This window comes from Mobula hypostoma, chromosome 21, assembly GCF_963921235.1.
Source record: "Mobula hypostoma chromosome 21, sMobHyp1.1, whole genome shotgun sequence".
Classification (NCBI taxonomy): Eukaryota; Metazoa; Chordata; class Chondrichthyes; order Myliobatiformes; family Myliobatidae; genus Mobula; species Mobula hypostoma.
The window spans coordinates 50,141,756-50,167,487 of NC_086117.1; the positions used below are offsets into that span (position 1 = coordinate 50,141,756).

The 25,732-nt window shown below is 41.3% G+C and overlaps 1 protein-coding gene across 1 annotated transcript in view; it reads right to left on the reverse strand.

Annotated features, from left to right (window-relative positions):
* Window positions 1-25,732, reverse strand: part of arrdc1b (arrestin domain containing 1b) — an 81,128-nt gene that overhangs the window by 10,500 nt on the left and 44,896 nt on the right. Inside the window, exons 3-6 of the mRNA XM_063073970.1 lie at window positions 21,245-21,295; window positions 17,360-17,514; window positions 5,953-6,135; window positions 314-490 (exon numbers count right to left, since the gene is read on the reverse strand). Coding sequence (XP_062930040.1) covers window positions 314-490; window positions 5,953-6,135; window positions 17,360-17,514; window positions 21,245-21,295 — 566 coding nt within the window. The remainder of the gene's footprint in view (window positions 1-313; window positions 491-5,952; window positions 6,136-17,359; window positions 17,515-21,244; window positions 21,296-25,732) is intronic.

Here is a 25,732-nt window from a genome sequence, read left to right on the forward strand (position 1 = left end):
TCAGAAACCATTTGCGTTCACTGCCTTTGTACTCCTCCTTGGCACTTGAAAAGCCTACGTCTTTAATCAAGCACTTATCCTAATATCTTCTATCTGGCTCCTATTTGCTGCTTTATTGACTTAAGTGTATTCTGTAACTCCCAGTCACTCTTGCAAGATGTTAAATGACTGACTATACTACAAAGTTTTGTATTTGCATAATTAGTACCAAGGTCAGCAAACATTTAATAATTAGTTTTAGTTTCAGTGATGAGGGCCAGAGGTAAAGTGGTTCTTAAGTGGATTAGATTGTAAGCAATAACATTGTCCTCACTTGAATGAAATAATCCACTTGTATTAAATTACAACCATGCAGAGATGACTGAGGTAATGGTGGCACAATGATCTGCTCCCTCCATTCTGCTTGTTTCCAAGACTTTACTCCAGACCCTTCAACTTCTGCAATTGTCCGCAGGTCATAGATTATTCGCTTTGATTTATAGGTAACTTTCTGAAACAAAATGATAAGACATTTAATGAGGAAAACTTCATTAAAATTAAACAGTATAATGCAATGCACTCATCAAAAACTGGTGTGCCATGAGAGAGTCCAATTTAAGCAAAACATTGGTTTTAATCGTGTTCTGCAGTGAAGCTGCCTTAGGCAAAAAAACACTCAGCAACTCTGATCTAGATGAAAAGTGATAAAGACTGGAGTGTCAAAATAGTCTGTCTACTTCTGGTTACGTGTCAAAATTCCGAGAATTCTATCTCTAAGAATACAGAAATCTAAGGAGGCAAAAACAAACCTTTCATATGAAGATTTACAGGGAAATAAATGGCTGAGAGAAAGTAGCAAATATTACAAATGCTTGGTCATATGGAAGAACTTTTAAATAGAATCATTCAGTTGATTTATTGATCACTAATTGTTTAAAGTTTAAATGATAAAAAGCTTTCAGTTATTTATACACAGAACAGTATCAGAAAAGGCCGTTTGGTCCAAGATGCCCTTTTCAAAATGATGCTGCATTAAACTAATCCCTCCATTCCCTGCATATTCAGGTGCTTGTCTAAAAGTCTCTTTAATGCCACAATCGTATCTGCTTCCATCACCCCCCCAGCAGTATATTCTAGTTCCAACTTTTGTAAAAAAAAACCCTTTACATCTTTAGAATTTCTCCTTTTCACCCTAATTCTATGTCTTAAGGGTATTTGACATCTATACTCTGAGAAACAGATTCTGTCCAACCTATTCATGCCTCTCATGATTTTATAAACTTCTATCAAGTCACCCCTGTGTTATCATGTATGTACATAATAAAGAACTGCAGTAACATAACAACCCTGTCAGTCTATGTTCAACTTTTAAATTTCTGAATTTAAAAAATAAGTTTAAACTCTAAGCATTAAGGCCAAGTCTGAGGTTATAGCCTCTCAGCCCGATTCTGATTTTGTGGATAGATCTTGACCCAACTGCTCCATATTATAACACTTACAGCAAACATATGCAAAGCTTACGGAAAGATATGCCTGCATTTTGCCCCAAGGTGACACTGGACAACAGTGAAGACATGTCTGCACTTCTTAATTGAAAAAGTGTATGTTGATGACTCACCACTAATCACAAAAAGCCAGTAGATCAAAGATAAAAACTAAAAAAAAAAAATCAATTAAATACTAAATAATTATATTTAAGCTTGGCAACTTCATTCATCACACATGGTTCATCAGAAGTATTGCAGTCTCATGGATTTAATGTAATTAAATAAAATTTACTTTTCAAAGTTCAAGACACAAAGCAAATTTATTATCGAAGTACATATACGTCACCATATACAGCCCTGAAAATTCATTTTCTTGCGGGCATACTCAGTAAGTCCAAGAAACATAATGAAAGACGGTACCCAATAGGATGGACAAACGACCAATGTGCAAAAAACAGATTGTGAAAATACAAAAAGAAAAAAATACATAAATAAATATTGTGAACATGTAAAAAGTCCTTTGAAAGTCTATAGGTTATGAGAACAGTTCAGTGGTGGGCTACTGAAGTTAATCCCACTGATTCAAGAGCCTGATGGCTATGGGGTATTAACTGTTCCTGAACCTGGTTGTGTGGGTCCTAAGGCTCCTGTACCTTCTTTCTGATGGCAACAGTGAGAAGAAAGTATGGCCTGGGATGTGGGGGTCCTTGATGATGGATGCAGCTTTCCTGCAAAGAGCACTCCTTGTAGATGTGTTCAGTCATGAGAAGGCTTTACCCATGATGGACTGGCCATCTTCACTACCTTTTGTAGGATTTTCCATTCAAGGACATTGGAGTTTCCATACCAGGCAGTGATGCAACCAGTCAATATACACTCTACTACACACCTATAGAAGTTTGCCAGTTTCTATGTCATGCTGAATCTTTGCAAACTTCTAAGGAAGTAAAGGCGCTGCCGTGTATTCTTCCTAGGACAGATTGTCTGAAATGATAACACTGAGGAATTTGAAGCTGTTGACTCTCTCCACCTCTAATCACCCAATGACGACAGGTTCATGCACCACTAGTTTTCTCCTCCTGAATTCAATAATCAGCTCCTTGGTCTTGCTGACATTGAGTGAGTTTGATGTGGTACCACTCAGCTAGATTTTCAACCTCCCTCCTATATGCTGATTTGTCACCACCTTTGATTTGGCCAACAACAAACTTAAATATGGCACTGGTGCTGTGCCTAGCCTCACATTCATAAGTGTATAGCGAGTAGAGCAGTGGGTTAAGCACATAGCCTTGATAGAAATTGTGGAGATGTTTTCAACAGAACTTATGCCGCATATCTGAAAACTCTCTTCAAATTGCCTACTCACTCCCTAGACAGAGCTCTTTTCATGAATTAGCATCAAGAGCTAAATCTGCATGTGTTTGCTAGATGATTTATTTCCACTGCTGACAGCTCTTTCATTTTTCAGTTAGTTCCTGCCACTACATATTTATACCTTAAGAGGAAAAGCATTGTTCCTGTACAAAATAAAACGATCAGTCTAAAATTTAACATTGAAATGTAGGTCTCATTTCTACTCTACATTCAAGTTTCTCAGCAATATCTAAAAAACATAGCAACATTGATTATGCCCACATTCCACCTCACAGTGCACCTCAACTCGCCTCTCTTTTTAATATTGTGAGGCTGTTTGGCTGAAACCCAACATAAAGAGAACACAAAATATCCCTCAGTAAAAATAGTGAAAAATGAGAATTACTGTCAGTATCCACTACAAACTCCATTCTCTTTATAACTCCAGTTAATGAAAGAAAGTCACCCAATGTTTTTGATGTTTTAGCATCAATATGATTTCTACTTTGTTCCTCACACTGTGCTAGTTTCAAGGTCACCCACTATAGCAGCAGACTCCAGCTGTCTCAGCTCACTTGCTGCTGGCAGACACATCATCTGCGGACTTAATTACTCCCTGCTGGCCTTCCACATTCTATTCCTTGTAAACATTAATTCACCCGAAGCTCTGCTGAAATACTTGTTCACCTTTGCACCACTGATGTTCGGCCAGCACTTGCTCCAGACTAAATTACAATTCTCATCCCTGCATGGTTCTGCCTTCTCTGCAGTGTTATCTAACCTTGCTTAGCAACTACCAAAGGTTCTAGCTGAGCCGTGCAGTTGGGAAGGACTGAAAGCTACATATTGGCTAAAAGCAGAGAATCAAAGTGATCGGGTTTTCATCATACATGAAGTACAAAGTATGGTAAATAATTGGGGTGGAATATCATCTGATGGCCTTATTCCAAGGGAGTGTGGAAGTTGGATAGACTTTGCTATAACTGTGCTAGATACGGAAGTCACAGAACAGAAACAGGCTCTTTGGCCCATCTAGTCTGCACCAGCCTTAGTGGAGTCCTGCTTCCAGGTTTGGTCCACTTATGTAACAAATGTTACACTTGCCATGGGTGCTGTTCAGAGAAGACGCTTTCAGTTGATTCCTGGGATAAAGGTGCTGTCTCACACAGTTGAACAGGTTGGGACTTTACTCGCTGATGCTTAAGAATGAGAGGTGATCTTATCGGCTGAATCTCCCTCTGAATGCACTTGCTGAGCTCACTGGTCACATTGCCATGGTGAGTAGGCAGTTTCCTCCACCAAAGCACTGCTGACGGCAATCTCACAACAGCAGGTAGCAGCCCCTTCCATGATGCACAAGGCCCTTTACTGGATGGATCTCTACAACTACAAATAGTTGAATCAACCAGTTAGTGACTTTCAATAGCCCATGCCATCCTGTCCAATCAGAAAGTTCACAGCATAATTTTATACTGCAAACGTGCTTGATCAATTTTACTGTCAACATTTCAGATTAAGTTCTTAGACAGAGTAGATACTCGTAGGGAAGTTTGAGCTGTGAGCTACAGATTTAGAATAAATGGTAATCTATTTCAAAAGAATGAGGTATTTGTGTTAAAGGTCCTGGAAACAGGACTGTGCTCTGCCCTACTGAGTTGTGGAGGTTCAATCTATGAATAACACTGAAGGCTGACAGACACAATTCTTTGGTCTGAATAGGAGTTATGATTTAAGTGGAGCTGAAGGCAAGATCATATCATGATTCTTTTGAATGAAGAAAAGGCACAAAGGGTTGTACGGTCCACACTCCTGTACAGTGGGGCTGTACGGTCTACACATGTTCCTGGCAGACTATAGTTTGCGCAGCTGCAGACCTGTGTATCAGACATGGCAAAAGCAGCACTGGGGTCCCAGAAGGGACTGTACTGGCTCCCTTCTTGTTTACCCTGTATACCTTGGACTTTGGATATAACGCTGAGTCATGTTATCTGCAGAAATTCTCTGATGACCCAGCAATAGTTGGGAGGATGAATATAGGGTCCTGGGTAGAGGACTTTAGGAAGACTAAGCCTGCACTGCTCCCTGTTACTACTGATGGTGAGGATGTGGATATCGTGATGACCTAGAGGTACCTGGGGGTGCATCTGGATGACAGACTTGGGTGCAGCATTAAAAGAGAGGCTGTGTACAAGAAGGGCCAGATTCAGATTCACCTCTACTTCCCAAGGAGACTGAGATCCTTTGGACTATGCAGGCCTCTCCTTCACATGTTCTACCAGTCCGTTATCACCAGCACAATCTTCTATGTGGTGGTGTGCTGGGCAATGGCATCAACACGAGTAATGCCAACAGGCTCAATAAACCAATTAGAAAGGCTGGCTCTGTTATAGGAGTCAAACTGGACACACTGGAGGCTGTTGTAGAACAAAGGACCCTACAGAAAACCCTGGCAATTCTGGACAACGTTTCTCACTCTCTGCATGCCACCTTGGCTGAACAGAGGAACATTTTTTAGTACTAGACTAAGACAACTGAGCTGCTCCAGACAGCACTCAGCAATTAGGCTCTATAATGAGTCAACCAATAGCCGGGAAAGCGATGACCACCTCCTGTTGACTGTTTGGAGATAACTTATTTTTTCTTTCTTACTTCTCTTCTAATATTTGTATACCTGTATTTGTATATCTCTGTACTTGTAATGTTACTGTGCCACAGTAATTTTCTGTGGGATCAATAAAATATCTATCTCTCGATTTTATTCTAATATTTTCTCTTTGGAGGTCCTTTAGCCTGAGCCAGCTCTTAGAGCATTCCCATCAGACTGATTACTCACTTTAGTTCCCTATACTCTATTCTTTCTCACAGATCCATCAATGACCTTCTGATGTGCAAAAGGACGTTGGTCTATAACAGGCATGCCTCAGCTTCGAAGGCCTAAAGCTTGAATCCTCTCCCAAAATTTCTCCATCTGACAAAGCATCTCCTGACACAGCTAAATATTCTTTTGTCTGAAAATGCTCCCATAAATGGAAGTTGCTTTTGTTAACTTTTTTCAGTAATTATGGAGGCACTGCAATCATGTCAGTAAAGAGCGACTTAAAATTCAAGGGTGTTAGAATTCAATGCAGATTACCTGGATGAGACCGGCGATAATATTACCTATATCCTTCCCAGATTTGTTCTGGATGTCCATTGTAAGATGAATGATTTGACCCGAAGTGTATCCTTTAAGATCAGAGCTCAATGTTAAAGTGATAATCCCACTTTTCACGATCAGGTAGCTAAACTTCTTGGTTACAGTTGCAATATTTGGTTGCTGTGAAGAAATAAATGCTTCAAAAGTTATTTTCAAAAATATGACAATGTGATGATAAATTATTCCACGGCAAAGGTTCTCTTGATTTCTTTTAATGACATAGCATCTGTTCATATACAGATATTTGATTAAGTCTTTCAGGTCACTTGGAAAGAGAACTACCTGCTACACAACCCCGACTGAGGTGAGAACTAAATCTTCCCACCCAAATGCTTCCAGTTTCAAGGACCCCAAGTAAAGCTTCTGCAGTTAGCTTCCAGCTCAAACCAGAAGCTGTCCTCCACTGCAGGCAATAGAGTTAACACATGATTAATTCTTAACATGTCATGGAGAGAACTGAGTTGAAGGAGGAGGAATAATTGAAGGGAGGGTAAAGAACAAAGATAATTGAAATGCATCAGATGGTGAAAGATCTTAACAGAGTCTATGTGGAGAGGATGTTTCCTATGGTGGGGGAGTCCAAGACCAGTGGACATAGCCTCAGAATAGAGGAGCTTCCTCTTAGAATGGAGATGAGGATCTCTTCAACCAGAGTGATGAATCTGTGGAATTCATTACCACAGGCAGCTGTTGAGGTCAAGTCTTTACAAATATTTAAGGCAGAGATTGATAGATTCTTGAATGGTCAAGGCATGAAGGGTTACGGGGAGAAGGCAGGAAATCGAGGCTGAGAGGAATAATGGATCAGCCACGATGAAATGGCAGAACAGACTCGATGGGCCAAATGGCTTAATTCTGCTCCTATATCTTAGGTCTTATTATGGGCACATTCCTGCTCAGAAATGGAGGTGTCAAGAAGGCCCATCAAATATCCCCTCTGTACAGGTCATAAATAAACAGCAAGACAGAATTTCAGTTCATGTTGGGCTCATTACTCAACCATGTTTATCAAATTGCAATGGCCTAATGGTGTTACCATTTAATGAATCACAACAGGCTGCACTTGTGGATTACTATGTGCATTTCAGTTGTCACATTATGAGGTTGCACTGAAGGGGAGAGTGCAGAGAAGATTCACAAGGAGGTTGCCCGATTAGAAGACCTTAGTCATGGGGAGTGCAAGTTACAGGTAAGCAACTGCTCATTTTGGCAGAGTTGATTAATAAGAGGGAAGCACGTTCATTTGGAGTGGTCATTTCAGAGCAGCATTTTGAGAAGCGCTAGTTTGAGGTTGAAGCGTGGGCTTTGGTGGGGAAGGCAAGATAAAGTTTTATTTCCCTTCTTTGTAGTTCACTGTTTATTAAAGGGGCAGTAACAACATTAAGTAGTGTGCCCGTGAGATTTGTTTGTTCATTGACATAGTGCAGAATAGGCCTTTCTACCCCTCAAGCTGTGCAGCCCAGCAAGCTGAAAATTAACCCTGGCCTAATCAGAGGACCATTTACAATAACAAACTAACCTACTGACCAGTACGTATTTGGACTGTGGGAGGAAATCAGAGCACTCAGGGGAAACACATGTGGTCACAGGGAGAATGTACAAACTCCTTACAGACAGCGGCAGGAAATGAACCCAGGTTGCCAGTACTGTAAAGCGCTGCGCTAAGCTATCTGCTACAGTGCTGCACGAGAGAGATCAGGGAGAAGCCAAGTGCCCCTGATGACTATATATGCAGAAAGTGTGTCTGGCTGCAGCTCATTTCAGATCTCGTAGATTGGTTGGTGCAGCAGGAACGTTCACTGAGCTGCATAAATGATGCAGCGCATTAGAGATAGGAATAGAGGTGGTCATAGCATAGGTTCAGCTAAACAGATGGGTAACCACCAGGAAGGGCAGGTAGGTAGTGCCGGAGTATCTTGTGGCTGCCCCTTCTGAAACACTTTGGACAGGCAAACTAAAGTGAGTTGGGACTCTTTAGTCAAGGCACTGGACCCAGAAAAGCTGGTCAGTACAAAGGATGAGTTTCCCAACATGGGAATGCTTGGCACTGTAAGAAGGTCGAATAGCCCTTGGGCTTCAACTCTCTAGATGGTCCTTCAGACTGATGGTGGTTGCCGTCCATCCGACGACTACCACCGCCACTGCCCGATCACTACCCCGGTCCCTCATTTTCAAGACTTTTCAGCGCATTTAGTCAGAAAGAGTTTTTTTCTACAGTACACTTAGTCAGGGGCTACCAGCAGGTTCATGTGTGCACTGAGGACGTTCCCAAAACTTCATTTGGCCTATTTGAGTTCCTGTGCACACTGCTGGGGCTGAAAATGCCGCACAGACTTTCTAGTGACTGCTAAGACTCTGTGATAAAAGAGCCGGATTTTTTTTTGGTTACCTGGATGACATACTTGCCGCCAGCATATCTAAAACTGAACACTTATCACATCTCCGCACACTTTTCAAGTGCTTAAGCCAACCTGGGCTGATTATTAACCCCACTGAATGCCAGTTCAGGATCTCTACTATTGACTTTCTGCTGACTCGCACTACCAAAGCCCTTGAAGAATTTTTAGGTCTGGTGAATTTTTTATCAGTTTCATTCCACGAGCTGCTAAACTTATACTCCCCTTGTATAGTACCTTTAAAGGCAGTGCCCCTAACTGCATGCTTGAGTGGTCCGCAGACATGACTGGAGCATTTGAATGTCCTACTGGCATACCCGTTTCCCAATGCACCTACAGTTATCACCAATGACTATCCTGTGGGTGCTGTGCATGAACAGTTGTTTGGAGGCATGTGGTAACTGCTTGTCTTCTTCAGCTGGCAGCTCTGTCACCCTCCCCCCGCCCCCCCAAAAAAAGAGGAAGTATGGCACTTTTGACTGCAAACTTCTTGGTCTCGACCTGGCCGCCTACCATTTTCATTTTCTACTGGAGGGTTGGTATTTCACAACATTCATTGAACCACAAACCCCTCATGTACGCAATAGCAAAAGGGTCAGACCTCTAGTCTGCACGGCAATAATACTACCTGGTCTACATTTCAGAATTCATGACTATATACAGCACATTGAAAGGAAAAATAATGCTACGGCTGATTGCCTCTCACAGTTCGCGTCTGTGCCATACACATCAGGGTTGACTAAGCTATCTATCTACTGATGTAGAGGTCCAGGCTTACAGGACAGCAGTCACAGGCTGCGCTTGGCTGATGTCAAGTTCAGGGACACAGGAGTTTCCCTCCTGTGTGATGTCACAACTGGTTGCCCTCGCCCCATAGCGCCTGCGAACTGGAGGCGTACCGTTTTTAACTCCACTCATGGCCTTTCGCATCTGAGTAAGAAGGCTTCCAAGAAACTAGTTGTTTTAAAGCCTTAAAGGATGTGCAAGACTGGAGTGCAGCGTGTGTTGTGTGTGTCAGCAGGTGAAAATTAACCGTCCCGTTCAGGCACCATCAGCACCTTCCAAGTTCCCTGAGTGACAGTTCGACCATGTCAATGTGGACCTGGTTGGTCTTCTCCCCCACCCCACAGTTTCACACTTCTCCTTATCATTGTGAACCGTACCACCAGGTGGCCTGAGTTTGTCCCTCTAGCATTGACGACAGCTGCGGACATGGCTTGGGCGTTCATCAACACCCGGGTTGCTCACTTCGGTATGCCATCTGATATTTCTTTCAACCGTGGCCCCCAATTCACATCAGACCTCTGGGTCGCAGTAGCTTAAGAGCCTCGGCGTTAAACTGCATCACACCACCGAGTATGACCCGCAGTCCAATGGCCTGTACGAGTAGTTTCACCGTTCCTTAAAGGCTGCTCTGAGAATCTCCCTGGCGGGCAAGTGTTGGTACAATTCTCTCCCGTGGGTCCTGCTGGGGCTCAGAACGACTCAAGACCTACAGTCCTCCGCAGCTGAGTTGGTGTTTGTGAAGCAGCTACTAGGGCCGGGCGATTTTATTTCTGACAGGACAACCATCTGGTCAACAAGTTAGCAGCATTCTGCCCTCCTCAGTAAACTCAATTGTTTCACACACATTCCTACACATCATGGCATACAGCACTCGCCTTCTGGTTGACCTATGTTCTACCCTGCTCATTTTTTGTCAGCTTGATGCACATCAACGCCCTGCTTAAGTCCCTTCACGATGGTCCATTCCGCGTTTCGGAACAGTGTGATAAGATTTTTATTGTAGATAGGAAGGCTAAACCTGAATGTATTTCTGTAGATCACCTTAAACCAGCCCACAAAGATTGGATCGTTCCACTAGCATATCCTCTGCATCATGACATGACCACGAACGTGTCAGCACACCCCGGTCGAGCCAAGAGCCTGCTGTTACTCCAAACACGCACATGGGACCCCAGCCTAGTGGCTCAAATGAGTTCCAGACAGACTCTCAGTGTCAGTTTTGCTGAATTCTGTGGGGGGGGGGTGCTGTGTAGGATATAATAGGTAACAGATGACACCTAAAATGTTCATAATAGAAATTGTTCCATATAATTTATACACACAGTCACTGAGTTGTTGTATTCATTTTAAGAGACGGTGTCTGACATAATGACGTCAGCATAAGGTAACTCCTTTGGGTTTGTTCGTGATGGAAGTAAGGGCTGCGGCTTTTGTTCAGCACATAAAATGACTCTCGCATGTTTTATTCACAAAATCCAATATGATGCTGAGTAGTGATGAGGGTTATGCAAGTTGGTTCAAGAACCAAATAGTTGAAACAGCTACTCTTGAAATTGATGGTTTGGGACCTCAGCCTTCTGTACCTCCTGCCAATGGTAGCTGTGACAGATGGCATGGTCTGTACGGTGGGGATGTTTGATGATGGTGCCTTCTTGATACCTCTAGTTTTGGGCAGGGATGTGCCCATAATAAGACTATATGATATAGGAGCAGAATTAAGCCATTTGGCCCATCGAGTCTGTTCTGCCATTTCATCATGGCTGATCCACTATTCCTCTCAGCCTCGATCTCCTGCCTTCTCCCCATAACCCTTCAAGCCTTGACCAATCAAGAATCTATCAATCTCTGCCTTAAATATTCGTAAAGACTTGACCTCCACAGCAATGAATTCCACAAATTCACCACTCTCTGGATGAAGGAGATTCTCATCTCCATTCTATTTTGAGGCTGTGTCCTCTGGTCTTAACTCCCCCACCATAAGAAACATCCTCTCCACATCCACTCTATCAAGATCTTTCACCATCCGATACATTTCAATTCGGCCCCCTCACCCATTCTTCTGAATTCCAGTGAATAAAGGCCCAGAGCCATAGAACTCTCTTTATTGACAACCCATTCAATCTGGAATCTTTTTTTTTCAAAACTGCATTCCATGTATTGCACCAAGTCCTCCACACCCTGAAGCTCCTTATGTTCCTGTGCATTTGAAGTGCCATACCAGACCATTATACAACCAGTCAGAATAGTTTCAAAGTATATTTGTGGAGGTTTGTTTGAGCATTCAGTAACACGCCAATCCTCCTTAGCCCTCTAAGAAAGACACTAGCGCACCTTAATCGCGATTGCATCTATGTACTCAGCCAGGAATTTAATGTTGCTGACTCTACCACTGAGCCACCAATATAGACCAGAACATATTCACCCTCCTTCCCCTCCCTGAAGTCAATAATCAGCTCTTTAGTTTTTCTGACATGCAGCACCACTCACCAGGTGACCTCTCTCGCTCGAGTTATCTGACACATCACCTTCCGTAATTCCGCCAACAACAGCGCCATTGTCAACAAACTCGTATATGGCATTGGAGCTGGACTTATGTGTGTATAGATTGGAGAGCACGGAACTAAGCATGTAGACTCGAGGTACACCTGTACCGATGGTCTTCAAGGAGATGTTATCATTCATCCATTCCGATTGAGGTCTGCCAATGAGGAAGTTGAGGATCCAGTTACAGAGTTGAGGTACAGAGGCCCAGGTCTTGAAGCATGTTGAGTTTGAATGGGATGACTATGTTGAATGCTCAGCTGCAATTGACGAGTTGTTGTTGCCCAGATGGTCCACAGCAAAGTGAAAAGCCAGAGAAATGATATCTGCTGTTAACCTGTTGTGGCAGGAGGCAAATTGGAACAGATCCAGGTAATCCGAGACAGGAACTGACTCACACCACAACCAACCTCTCGAAGCACTTGATCATTGTTGACATGATAGTTGCCGGATGGTAGTCGATGTTCACCACATTCTTCTTGGGCACTGGTACAAGATACCTTTTTGAAGCAGATGAGAACCGTAGACAGTAAAAGCTAGAGGTCAACTTTATGTACAAATACTGCAGTCAGTTGGTCTGCACAGATCTTTAAGTCGTCAGCCCGGTAAACTGTCTTGTCCAGACGCCTTTCGTGGATTCCCCCTCCTGAAGGATGCTACACATAAGCCACAAATACTGAGATATAGGGTCATCTGGAGATGTGGGTACTCGTGTGTGGGTGTGTCACAGCGCTTATCAAAGGAGGCACTGAGCTCATCCGGGAGAGATGGGTTATCTCCACTTATGCTAACCAATCTCAGAAGTAATATTGGGCAAGCCCTATCACAGCCGTTGAGTGTCTGAGATTCCAACTTTGTTCGAAATTGCCTCTTTGCATTTGCAATGACCATCCAGAGGTGATACCTGGAGTTCTTATATGACTAGCCCTAAATGCCACATATCCAGCCCTTAGCCAATTATGAATCTCCTCATTCATCCAGAGCTTCTGATTCATGGACTCTAAATTTTTGTGTTGGTACACTCTTGTTAATGCATGACCTTACGAAGTCGATGACAAATGTGGATAGTTCATTTAGGTCAGGTGTCAAATCCTTCCTTGAACATGGTCCAGTCCACTGACTTGAAGTCCCAAGTTCACTCTTCCACCTCTGTATCCAACTCTCTGCAGTCCTCCTCATCGGCGCTGTGCTCTTCAGTCTCTGTCTGTATGCAGGCAGGAGGGGCACAGCAAGGTAGGCAAGATAGGCACCACTGATGCAGCGGTCAAGTGTGTTGGATCCTTCAATGTTGTAGGTGTTGTGTTGATAGCAGTTAGGCAGAAACTTCAGGTTAGCCTGATTAAAGTCTCCCACAACAATGTGATAAGCACCAGGATATGCAGTTTGTTCTTGTTGATAACAGCACTCCATTTTTCACGTGCTGGCTTGAGGTGAGATATAGACTGCAGTCAGGATGATGGTGAGGAATTCTTGCAGAAGGTAGAATGGACAGCATTTCACTGCCAGGTGTTCCTAGTTTAGGATGAGCAAAATGAGACAGGACCACCATGTCCATTCACCATGACAAGTTTATTATAAAGCAGAAACTGCAGCTTTGTCCCTTACATGATGTCACCATCATGTGGAGGTTTTCTAATGACTACACATTAGTCAGGAGGATGCTGGGGGTGGGGGTTGGGGAGAGGGTCATAAGACCCTGGGCTTCAGTCTGACCTGAAGCCCTACCTGGCAACCATGTTTTCTGGCACAGTGGAGGTCTCCCCAATGTTTCCAACTTCTGTGCTCACCTTCTAAAAGGTCTGTTCTGCTCAAGTCTGCTGGCTCTGTCCAAAGGTTCACACAATTGCTGAAAAGCGCATTACTTACTGGAAGTTTTCACAGCAATTTTCAGGTTTAAAAGGTCAGATCTCAAGTATGCAATTGCATTGTTGTTAGCTGCCAGCAAAATGTTGCCTCTCTCCTGCCACACCTTGTGATGTTAAGGACAAAGGAGGAGAGATATGCCTGCAGTCAGAGGAAATGCTAGAGCAACAAAACATGTACTTCATATCAATATTCACTAAAGAGAAGGACATGGAGAATAGTGAGGTAGTATAGGGTAGAAGGACAGAATTGTAATTTAGCAATACAGCATGCTAACAGGCCCTTCTGGCCCAACAAGTCCATGCCACCCAACTGCACCCATGTGACCAATTAACCGACTAACCTATACATCTTTGGAATGTTGGAGGATACCGGAGCACCTGGAGTAAACTCAAGTGGTCACGGGCAGAACATACAGACAGCAATGGGAACTGAAAGCAGGTCGCAGGCACCGTAATAGCATTATGCTAACCATTATGCTACTGTACATTGGGTCTCTATGAACATTAAGGTGGCCTGATGGCATTTATCCCAGGTTCAGGCAGGCTCTCTGGGGCCTTCTTGCCACAGACACGGTCCCAGAGAGTTGAAGAGAATAACCAACATCACTGTTTCGTCTAAGAAAGGTAACAGGGACAACACAGGAAATTAGAGATACAAGAGATTCTGCAGATGCAGGAAGTCTTGAGCACCACAAAATGCTTGGAGGAATAAACAGTTGACTGATCCTCTCCATATTCTGCTTGACCTGCTGAGCTCTAGCATTTTGTGTGTTGTCCAGGTATTTATAGGCCAGTATATCTTACATCAGCAGTAGGGAAATTATTTAAGATTTTTAGGGATCGGATTGACAAACTTATTAGGGTTTGTCATCACGCCTTTATTCAGGGTAAGTCACATCTCACAAACTTGACTGAGCCTTTTTTGACAAATGAGCCTTTTTTTAAGGTGACAGATAATTGAATAAGGTAAGGCAGTAGGTGTAGTTTCCATGGTAAATCATGGACTTCAGTAAAGCATTTGAAAAAGTCCTTCATGGTAAGCCAACCTGCAAGATTAAGTTACATGGTATCTACAGAGACTTGATAGATTGGATTCAAAATTGTCTTGTCATTGTAGAGAGGGTAGTGGTGGGGAGGTGCTATTCTGATTGGAAGTCAGCTACCAGTGGTGTTCTGCAAGGTTCAGTGCTGGGATCTCTGCTGAAACACAGGTAGACTAGTTAGTAAGTTAGCAGATGAAAAATTGGCAGTGCTGTGGAAAGACAGAACAGGATATTGATCAGATGGAGATAGGTGTGCAGAAGTAGCAGACGGAGTTTAATCCAGACAGGTGTGAGGAGTACTTGGTTAGAATGTAACAATCTTCTTACATTTGACTTAGGGAAGTCAAATACAAGAGCAAAGTAAATGGGAAGTCCCTGAAGAGCACTGATATACAGCAGGATCTTGGGGAGTAACTCCCTGAAAGTGTCAACACAAATGGATTGGGTGGTAAAGAAGGCATATGTATACTTGCTTTCATTGGTCCGAACATTTAATCTAAAGGTTGGCAAGTTATGTTGCAGCTCTATAAACCTGGTGAGGACACATATGGAGTATTGTGTACAGTTCTGGTCACCGCATTATACAAAGAAACGTGTAGGCATCAATAGGTTGGATAGTTAATCTTTTTTCAATGGTATCAAGAACAAAAGTGTGTAGGTCTAAGGTGTGAGGAAGGAGTTTTAAAGTAAATTTGGAGGCAAAGCTTTCTACACACGGTGTGGTTGCTATCTGGATCTGACTGGCAGAGTTGGTACAGCAGTACAATTCAATCACTTCATAGAATTATAGAAACATACAGTGCAGAAATAAGTCCCTATAGCTCCTCCTACAGTGACCTTGTGCACATCAACTAATATGCCTACCTATGCTAATCCAATTTGCTCAATTATGCCTGTATCCCTCTACACCTTTCCAATTCAAGTACCTGTCCACTACTACTACGTCGACTCAGGCCAAAGGGGCCGGCGTCAGGTACGCCGACTACCTGTCTAACTGCCTTTTAAATATTGTAATAGCATTTGCCTCTGCTACGTCTTCAATCTTTTGGTCCAGATAACCATCACCCTCTGTGTCAAAGAACATTCCCCTCAGATCTCCTTAAAAAAAATTTCCTCTCTTAAAGCTGTGCCTTGTATTTCTATCCTCGATTCAGTATCTCCTTGGAACCACAGCCCTCCATTCCAGGCAGATTCTGGTTAACCTCGAATGCTACCGTCTCCTGTCGTGTGTGATTGGAACCGCTACTACTCCAATTATACTGCTCCAAGTGCAGCCCAAACAGCATTTTGTACAACTGCAACATGGCATCCTGACTCTTACACTCAATGTTTTGGCCTACAGAGGCACACATATAAAAATGTCTTTCGCCACTCTAATATCCCCTCAATTTACACCATGTGTCTAACCATAAGTTGACCATCCAAAACGTATTAACTTTACATTTAACTGAATTCAATTGTCACTATTTCATCCAGCTTTCCAGCAGATCTATGTACATCCCACTACATCCTTAGAAAACCTCGTTATTTATGATTCCACCAATTATTAATGTATTTGCATACTTACTAACCATACCCCAGACATTCTCATTCAAGTTCATTGTACATATTATGAGCAGCAACCGCTATAGTAAATATCACTTGCTATGGATTACAGTGCAGAAAAGCATTCATCCACCAGCTCTCTCTATAACCTATCATTTAGACAGGTACAGTACTAGATTGGCAATGGATAGAAGGACATGGATGTACTCCAGGCAAATGGGATTATTCTAGGTGAGCAAAGAAGGTTAACACGGACATAATGGGTCGGAGGACTGGGCAAGTCTCACGTCTGCTACCTATGAAGCTCTACTACTCTATGACTCTCCAACTCTAATAACTGGAGCAATGATTAGCACTTCAAACAGCAATTCTCCGAAGACTACACCAAAAGCTTTGCTTGATTTTACGATACACAATTCCCCAGACCAAATTGAACAAGCCAGTGGTTACAGCTTTCACAGTTTCTACAGAGACTAAAGCCAAACCCTTTAGCTTTAAGTCAGGTTGCTGCTCATAGTCAACCTGCTCTAGATTCCTTCTTTTTACAGTAGCAATATTACTTTGCACAATGAAAAACTTGAATCAAATTAACTCCTTACAGGTACATTATAATTGTCATAACAGAAAGGTTAAAAAAAAACAGAAAGGCTGGTATTCCATGAGATGTTAAGATACACACTGAGCTCAACCCTTACACACTCCAATAACTGCCCAGCATAATCTTCACCTTCCAGTCACAGACTGATAAGGTAATTAAGATCTAGATGTTGCTGCTGTGATATGTGGCCCAATCAGCTCCATCAAAACATTAAAATATTCCAGGGGTGGGTGGGGCAAAGAGTAGAAAATTAGAGGTGACATTGGGAAAACTTTAAATATGTAATTTTAATCTAACACCTGCTAAGCCCTTAAGGACATGGCGCAGAATCAATGCCTTTTGTAATTGGAACAATTCTTTCTTATAGTTAGGATGGTTATCAGAGTCTTTGTTTCACTTTAGTTTACATTAAAAAGTTATTATGCCCTGCCCATATGTGTACAGTTTATAGACCTTCCATGCAGAAAACTTGCACTCCATGGAACAATAATGACTACAGGAATACATTTTCACTTAGCAGTATACAAATTAAATGCAATATATGCAAGTATGTTCAAACCATCAAATTACCTCAATATCATTGATCTCATTCAGATTGAGCAGATTAAGAACGTAAAACACCTTCTCAGTTCTATAATCTCTAGAGAATCGTGCAGTTTCTATTGTAGCCCTGATGCGATAGCTTATCTTCCCAAAGGGACCTTCAAATGAAGTAGGTATCGTAGCTTTGAAAGAAAATATACACAAATTAAGTGGTTGTAATTCCGTCATAGTCAACGACCATAGTTACTACAATCCTTTTTAAATGTATTTTAAGGTCATAAAAAAAACAAATAAATAATTTTATTAACTTTGCTACACAAACTGCCATGCAAATGCAGTATAGCAAGAATTTATATCCCCTGTTGGAATCCTCAACTGGCTTACTTTCTACTCAGTTGGGTATTTCTGGAAATGTGCTTCAACTAAGGTAGAGCAGAGGTAACTTCACCCAGTGAAGATGTATCTGAAGCTGTATAACATTTGGGTCTTGGTCATCAAGTCTACGCCAGCTCTTGGAGTAATACATCAATTCCAGTCCACACTTATACCATAGTAACCTGTTCCCCTTCAAATGCCATTAAGTCCACAACACACCTGCAATGGAGGTAATTTTCAGTAGTCGATTCACCATCCAATCATCCTGACTTCAGGATGTGGGAGTAAGGGGCGGAGAACCACGAAAAACCCATGCCACCACAGGGAGAATGCACAAACTCCATCCAATAGTTCCAGACGTCAGGACTGAGAGTGGGGCAGTTGGAGATTTGAGGAAGCAGCATTCTCTGCTGTCTGACTTCACTATCTATCCTGGGGTGCAGGATGCACACAGGTCTACAGGAGGCAATTTTTGCCTTTTCCTTCTCTATTCTATGCTTGACTTGGAACATCAATTACAAACCCAGGTTCATTCTTGGTGTATTGCTTTTGAAGAGATTGTGTTTGTAACTGTGGTGTCAGACTTTCATAGAGGGTAGAGTGGCTCACTGTTTGATTGCGAATGCAGAAACTCTAAAGTATCCTCTGTGCACCATGTGATTGTAGCAACCATACACTATTAGACTGCTCGGATACTTTTACAAGACTGTTCAAAACCGTTAGGTTGACCATTAGATTTTAATTCTGGGTAATAATAATTACACACTTTCCTCCAAAATGCTGCAATGTTGCACCCGGCAATGCCTAGAATGAATTCTGGGAGAACAAGGAGTAGGCTGGGAGATTCGTAATATCTCTGTGGATAGTGAATGCTGAGCGACTACACACATGGACAACCTCTATGTAGTTCAGTCACATCTGGAACATTAATTGGCCATTGGCCAGAATTTGCAGAACACTTATCTTTGGTAAGGGAAAGAAAAACACATGATCCAATCCCAACCTAACTTGATCTGTCAATCATTCCTTGACATTTTGTGATCATCTTCAAAAAAAATTAGACTGCTCTGCTAACACAATTTCCAAAGCATGGATGTTCAGCAACACTTCCCAAAGCATGCTGTCATTAGAACCCTAAATTCTACAATTTAATATCATACCCCAAGATCTTAAATGATCTCTGCTTTAATTCTATCTGCCCAACTCATCCTGTAAACAATGTTGATGTATCTGGACATTTGCATAACAGTGTACTTCATCTCAGCAGTCTTTCAGAATCACCAAGGTTACCACACAAGAGACCATTCAGTCAACTGAATCCATGCTGGCTCTCTGCAAGAATTGCTTTTGGTTCTTTTTCCAATCACCTTCATTCTAGGTTGTCTAGTTTTTGGCTCTTCCATCAATGGAGAAAAATATTTCTTTATCCACTGTCTAGACATTCTATGACTGCAAATACATTTAAACAGATGCCTTTTCATTTGTTCTGAGGAGGACAACAAAACTTCTTTGGTTTATTCAACATAACTTAAACCTTCATCACTGGAATCATTCTCTGTTCATAATTTTGCAAATATTGTTGAGCTTTCAGGCAGATGTTGGATATTGTAACGAACACTAAAGTTTCAACAGTGTACGATAATAAAGGTTTTTGATGTGCTGACACTATTAATTTTTGGGAAATGAACAATATTTTGTTAAAAGTTCAAATAGTGAATGCCCAAGTCAATATTTTCAAGGAGATACCACATACTTAAAAATGTGGTAACTATTGCTCTAGATTAGTAATTATCTGCAGAACCTAACTCTAGATTGGAAAGATGAAGGAACAGAAAAAGGAATGAAATAAATTTCCTATTTTAAGACACTTGCAGAGGTCAAAAAACAGCTTTGGTTAATTCACATTTTTGTTAATTGATTAAATGTGGAAGAGTAATGATGGGGTGCTTCTATTAGTATTATCAAAATCATATGTATCAGCTACCCATAAATGGTGAGACAGCTGATACCCAACCTTTCCCAATATCAGCTGGGAAGAAAATAAATGAGAATTGCATGCAACTTCAAATTTATAAATCGGCAAAAGGTTAATGATTCTTAAAGACTATTTACAAACTTCATTGCCTTAGTATAAATTATTGTATAATACAAATTATTGTACTACAGCAGGATTTGCAACTTAAAATTATTTCATCAGATTAGTAAATTTTGCCTGACTAACAAGTTTGCAGATTGATGGAGTTGTGGATAGTGACCACAAAATATGGTTATCGAAAGATACAGCAAGGTAGAGTTCAGTTGGAAATTTGGGTGGAGAAATGGGAGATGAAGTTTAATCTGGATAAACTATGAGGAGCTGCATTTGGAGAGATAAATTGCAAGAGGAGAGTATACAGTAAATGGCAAGATCCTTAACTGCACTGATGTACAGAAGGATCCTGGAGTGCAATTCTACAACTCCCTGAAAGTGCCAACAGAAGTAGATAGAATAGTAAAGGAGGAACACAGCATGCTTGCTTTCATCAGTTGTGGCACTGAGTACAAAAGTACTGCATGAAACTCTTGTTAGGGTACATTTGCCGTATTGTGCGCAATTCTAGTCATCACAATACAGGGAGGATGCGGATGCTTTGGAGAGTCTCCAAGACACGATCACCAGGATAGTGCCATGATTGGACAGTAACTAGCTACATGGAGAAGTTTGGCAAGCCTGAACAGCCAGAAGCAGTCTGACAGATATATATAAAATTATAACATATGGATGGGGTAGATGGTCAATCCTTTTCCCCAGGGTAGAAAGGTCCAATACAAGGGAGCAGAGATAAAGATATGAGAGGCAAGTTTTGTTTCAAATATGTGCATATTTAAATGTGTAGAACACACTGCTAGGGGAGGAAGAGACGTTTAGACAGACTCATGAACAGGCAGGGAATAGAGAGGAAAATGGGACATGTGCAGGAAAATGAGATTGCTTAGAGGGGTATCACGGTTGGTGCATGTTCCAGTGCTACATTGTCCTGTTCTATGCAGCTCTCTTTTCTCTCCTTTCAAGGCATTATAAAATAAAATCTGAGTTAGCATGTGATTAGATAGTCTTGTTCATAAATGGGATGAGTGCAGATTGAGGTAATCAAGATGGCTGTGTGAAGTTAAGACAATCAGCTTTATTTAAGTACAAAGTTATTTTACAGTAAGTTCCCACAAGCAATATCCAAAAGTGGATTCCCAGTATATGAAGTGCATATATAGAAAGACATAGAAAGAAAAAATCCAGAGAAAATGCAGCTAGGGTTTTATACAATCAAAATAACAACCTGCATCAAACACAAGAAAAACTACAGAAGCAACAGGGTTGGGAACAAATACTTATCCCAGGAATAGGACAATAAGATTTAAGCAGTCTCCTCTAAAAACAAATTATTATGATAAAAGACAAAGGCTCCGTCATTGACATTCTATGACAAAAATATCACTCCAATCAATAATGTTAATCTATGCAATTTTAACATCTCTTAGAATACACAAATATATGCTTACCTGATAGAAGAAACCGGAATGGGTAAGTATATTCTCCAGCTGACAGCGATCCTGTAGAGATAGGAATTTTATTAATTGACTTCCTCACTGAGAGACCACAGTCTGTGCAGATCAGAAATAACATCTCCTCCTCGCTGACAATCAACACCGATGCACTTCAAGGATGCCTGCTTAGCCCACTACTCTACTCTCTCTACACCATCAATTGTGTGTCTAGGCACAGCTCAAACACCATCTATAAATTTGCTGACAACACAACTTTTGTCGGCAGAATTTCAGATGGTGACGAGAGGCGTGCAGGAGCAAGACAGATCAGCTGGTTGAGTGGTGTTGCAGCAACAACCCTGTACTCAACATCAGTAAGACCAAAGAATTGATGCAGACTTTATAAGTGGAACTTAAAGGAACACATACCAGTCCACATTGAGGGATCAGAAGTGGAAAGGGGGAGCATTTTCAGGATCCTGGATGTCAACATCTCTGAGGATCTATCCTGAGCCCCAATATATTGATGCAATTACAAGCAAGGCACAAAATCAGCTTTATTTCATTAGGAGTTTCAGAAGAACTGGAATGTCATCAAAAACACTTGCAAAATTCTATAGATGTACCATGGAGAGCATTCTAATTTGTAGTTCACTGTCTGGTATGGAGGGGCCACTGCATAGGATTGGAAAAAGCTGAAGAAAGTTACAAACTCAGCAATCTCTATCATGGGCACTAGCCTCCACAGCATTCAGAACACCTTCAAAAGGCAGTACCTCAAAAAGGCGGTATCCATCAACCCCCATCACCCAGGACATGCCCTCTTCTCATTGTTACCATCAAGGTGGTGGTACAGGAGACTGTAGACACACACTCAATATTTCAGGATGACGACTTCTCCTCCACTATCAGATTTCTGAACGGACAATGAACCCATGAGTCCCACCTCAGTATTTTCCCATCTTTTTGCAGTACTTACTTTTCTTTTTTATTATATATACTTGCAGTTTATAGTTTTATTATGTATTACAATATACTGCTGCTGCAAAACAATAGATCTTCACAACATATGAAAGTGATATTAAATCTGATTCTGATTCTTTTTTCATGATAGCTTTTCATATGTCCAAAACATTTGTTTTGTAGTCTACAGTCAATCATCTTGGAGCATTTTGTCATGTTAAAGACATAAAGGCAGGTTTCTGTTGTAATATCTACCCCATCCACCCTACCTTTACGCTGAAACCTCACTCATGCTCTTTTTACCTAGAGTCTCCACTATTCTAATAGTACTCCTGACGAAGGGTCCTGACGAAGGGTCTCGGCCTGAAACATCGACTGCACCTCTTCCTACAGATGCTGCCTGGCCTGCTGCGCTCACCAGCAACTTTGATGTGTGTTGCTTGAATTTCCAGCATCTGCAGAATTCCTGCTGCTTGCTAATAGTACTCCTAGCGACTTTCCTTGAGATCCCAAATGCCAAATAGTATCAATCAAATCTCAGATATGATCCTATCTGGGTGACCAACACCAACATCTGGCTTAACTGCTCCACATTTGAAATTCTTTCCTACTTGTAAATTGCCCCCTTTTAAGATCTCAACCCTCTCACTGGTGTAACTGCTTCCTGTACTAAGACTATGCTTTCTTATAACATTTTACAGCCATGTACAATCGATAAAGTTTTAGTAACATTTTCTATAAAATTTAATCATAGAAGTACAGAAACTTGGAAACACAGGTACAATATACCAGGATACCGAGTTTTAATCATGTTTCTGCTAGAAGAACTTAAAAAGGCAGTGTGAGTTGTAACCTTGCACCTAACCCCTCCAAGATTTAAATAATTGAAAATGAATCTAAAAACTTTAATACACTGCCAATGAGTAATCAGTTCTTCAAATATAAACAGTTGCAATTTTACAGACAAATACAAGCAGAGCCAATGAAATCAACCTTTGAATAAAACTTTACAGTTTACGCTTTCCACAGATTCCAAGCTTGCAGAGCACACAACAAAATTTATCTCAGTGATTTTCTTGAAACAATTCCGTCATGACAAAGTGCCAAAACTGACAGGAGGTAAATGCATTGACTTGTCATGCGTGACAGAGGGAAATACAAAGGACTTGTGCCCCTTGGATTGTGTGCTTATTTATCAAACTCATATCCTTCAGACAGGAAGTTCATTCTGCTTTTGGGAGATTGTGCACGATTTCAGTATGCAAGGGGCTCCTTCTGTAACCTAGACAGAATCAATTCCCTGAAATGCATCACTAGTTCAGATTATGTAATCAAGACCTTGTCGCTGTTTGTCAGATCTTGCTGACCACAAATTAATAGGTTCTTTTAAAGTTTGATAGCTAATTTCAACCAGATGGAGAACAGCATTTTAAAAAATGCAAATCTTTCTAATCTCATGTTGCATCAGCTTGTAATACTTGATTGGCGTTGACTTAACTTTAAAACAATATTTTAAACAAAAAAAATGAAATACTCAGCACCATAATATCAGAACAATGCTGGTCTTCTGCTGGGAAGTTGCAATGAACTTGTTTCAAATGTATAAGGCAATAGTGAAAATATTTCTTGGCTAATGTGTAGTTTCAGTCTTGTGTTAGGAGGATATACTTGTATCAGTAAGAGTTTCGAGAAGGGCCATGGATTAATTCCTTGCATGAGATGGTCGGGCTGTGCATATAGTGTTTAGGAGGAGGAGGGGATTTTATTGAAAAACAAGCTCTGAGAGGCAAATGCCAAAATGCTTTCCCTTGGGAACCAAGTACAGGTGAGACTGTCAGAATGGTGCTTTGCCAAATTAAGCAGCACTGAGGGCTATGAATTTTTGGAATTCTCTCTTTTGCAGAGAGCTATGGTGACTGGACAGGTGAATTGATTCAGGAGCATTATCATTTTGACTTTAGGAGAGTCACAGATTATAGGAAACAGACTAAGTGTGGCGAAGATCAGACATGCCATGATATTACAGAACAGCAAAACATGCTGAGGGTCCGTGTAGTTCACTCCTACTCTAATACTCTGACAAATGGCATAGCTTACACACTTACATAAATTCCAATACTGCTCAATTAATGAGAAGCCTTGCACTGGATAGCATTTTCTTTGTGATACCATCAAGAATTAATCCAGAGTAGTCCAATATCATTCTCATTTTCAAAACCCATTAATATTGAAATGAGGTGTTTCAGCCTTTCTGATTCTTCATGTAGTGAGGAGAGTAGTGACAGCATGTACTTCCTACATTAATGGTACTTTGGTGGGGAAGGTTCTTCTCCTACTGGAGAGGGAGGGAGCTCCTCAATTATTGTAGTCATTAGTACACGACCCCAGAATGCCAGAAGTAGCACCAGTGTTATTAATGTGTAGTAGAACAGTATCAAAAGCCCTGGCCATGTAGGTAAAAATGAAAAGACACTGAATGGTTTATTCTTAAAAATTTTTTTTATTATGAATAAAATTTATTTTGTTATAAAAATGAGTACCAAAAGACCGTGAGAAAGACAGACACAGGGTGAGCACTGAAAACAAAATCAGTTTAAGACAGGCAGTTGATGGCTGGTACAGATAATGATGGGCTGAAGGGGCTCTTTTCAAGCCCTTTGACACTAATGGAATTGATCCTCCTGAGGATATTTCACATTCATAATTGGTTTGTCACCAAAATGTTTACTGTGAGCTGTCTAAACAAAGATGGTGATATCGCTCTATATTCTGCCCACATTCGAGGTGGAATAGCATTTGTAACAGATTTGCCAATATAATTTTGACAAATCTACAAAGTGAGAGCCGAAAGAATTCTTTAAGTATACAGCTCTGTGAAGCTGAGAGGTAAATGTTGTCCAGCTCTGATAATCTGGTTCTATAAGAACAGAGGATCAGATCCTGAGGTTAATTGTTCTTCAGTTTACTATTCAAATCATGCTCCTTCTCCTTGGACAGGAGGATACTTATCTATTCCAGTCCAGATGAAGAGTCTTGACCCAAAACACTGACTATCCATTTCCCTCTACAGATGCTACCTGACCCACTGAGTTCCTCTACCAACTTGTTTTTGTTCCAGCTTCCAACAACTGCTTTCTCTTATGTCTCCAGAAGATTTATCTTGACAATCTGTGAAAATTCCTTGAACTCAGGGAAGCTAGGCACTCACACTCTTAGTTAGAACCAGTACAAAGTTTAATCTTTACACACTGAAGCAGTCTTGAAACTTATCACTTCAATGCCTCTGATATGGTCTTGTGCCCTTCTCCAGATTTATGCTTCTCTATTATCATTTTCCTGACTTGCATTGATTGCTCTGTTGTCTTAATTTTGGTTTGGTCTTTTGAAAAGCTACCACACTATTGGACCTTATAGAGAGCGGTGGTATTTATTCTTCTGAATTCATTGAGAACAAGTGATGCTCCAATTTTCTACATTAATTGGGTGAGTTGGTAATGTTGTTTATTGCACCTGAGGAAAGTTAGTGTAGTAATTACAAAA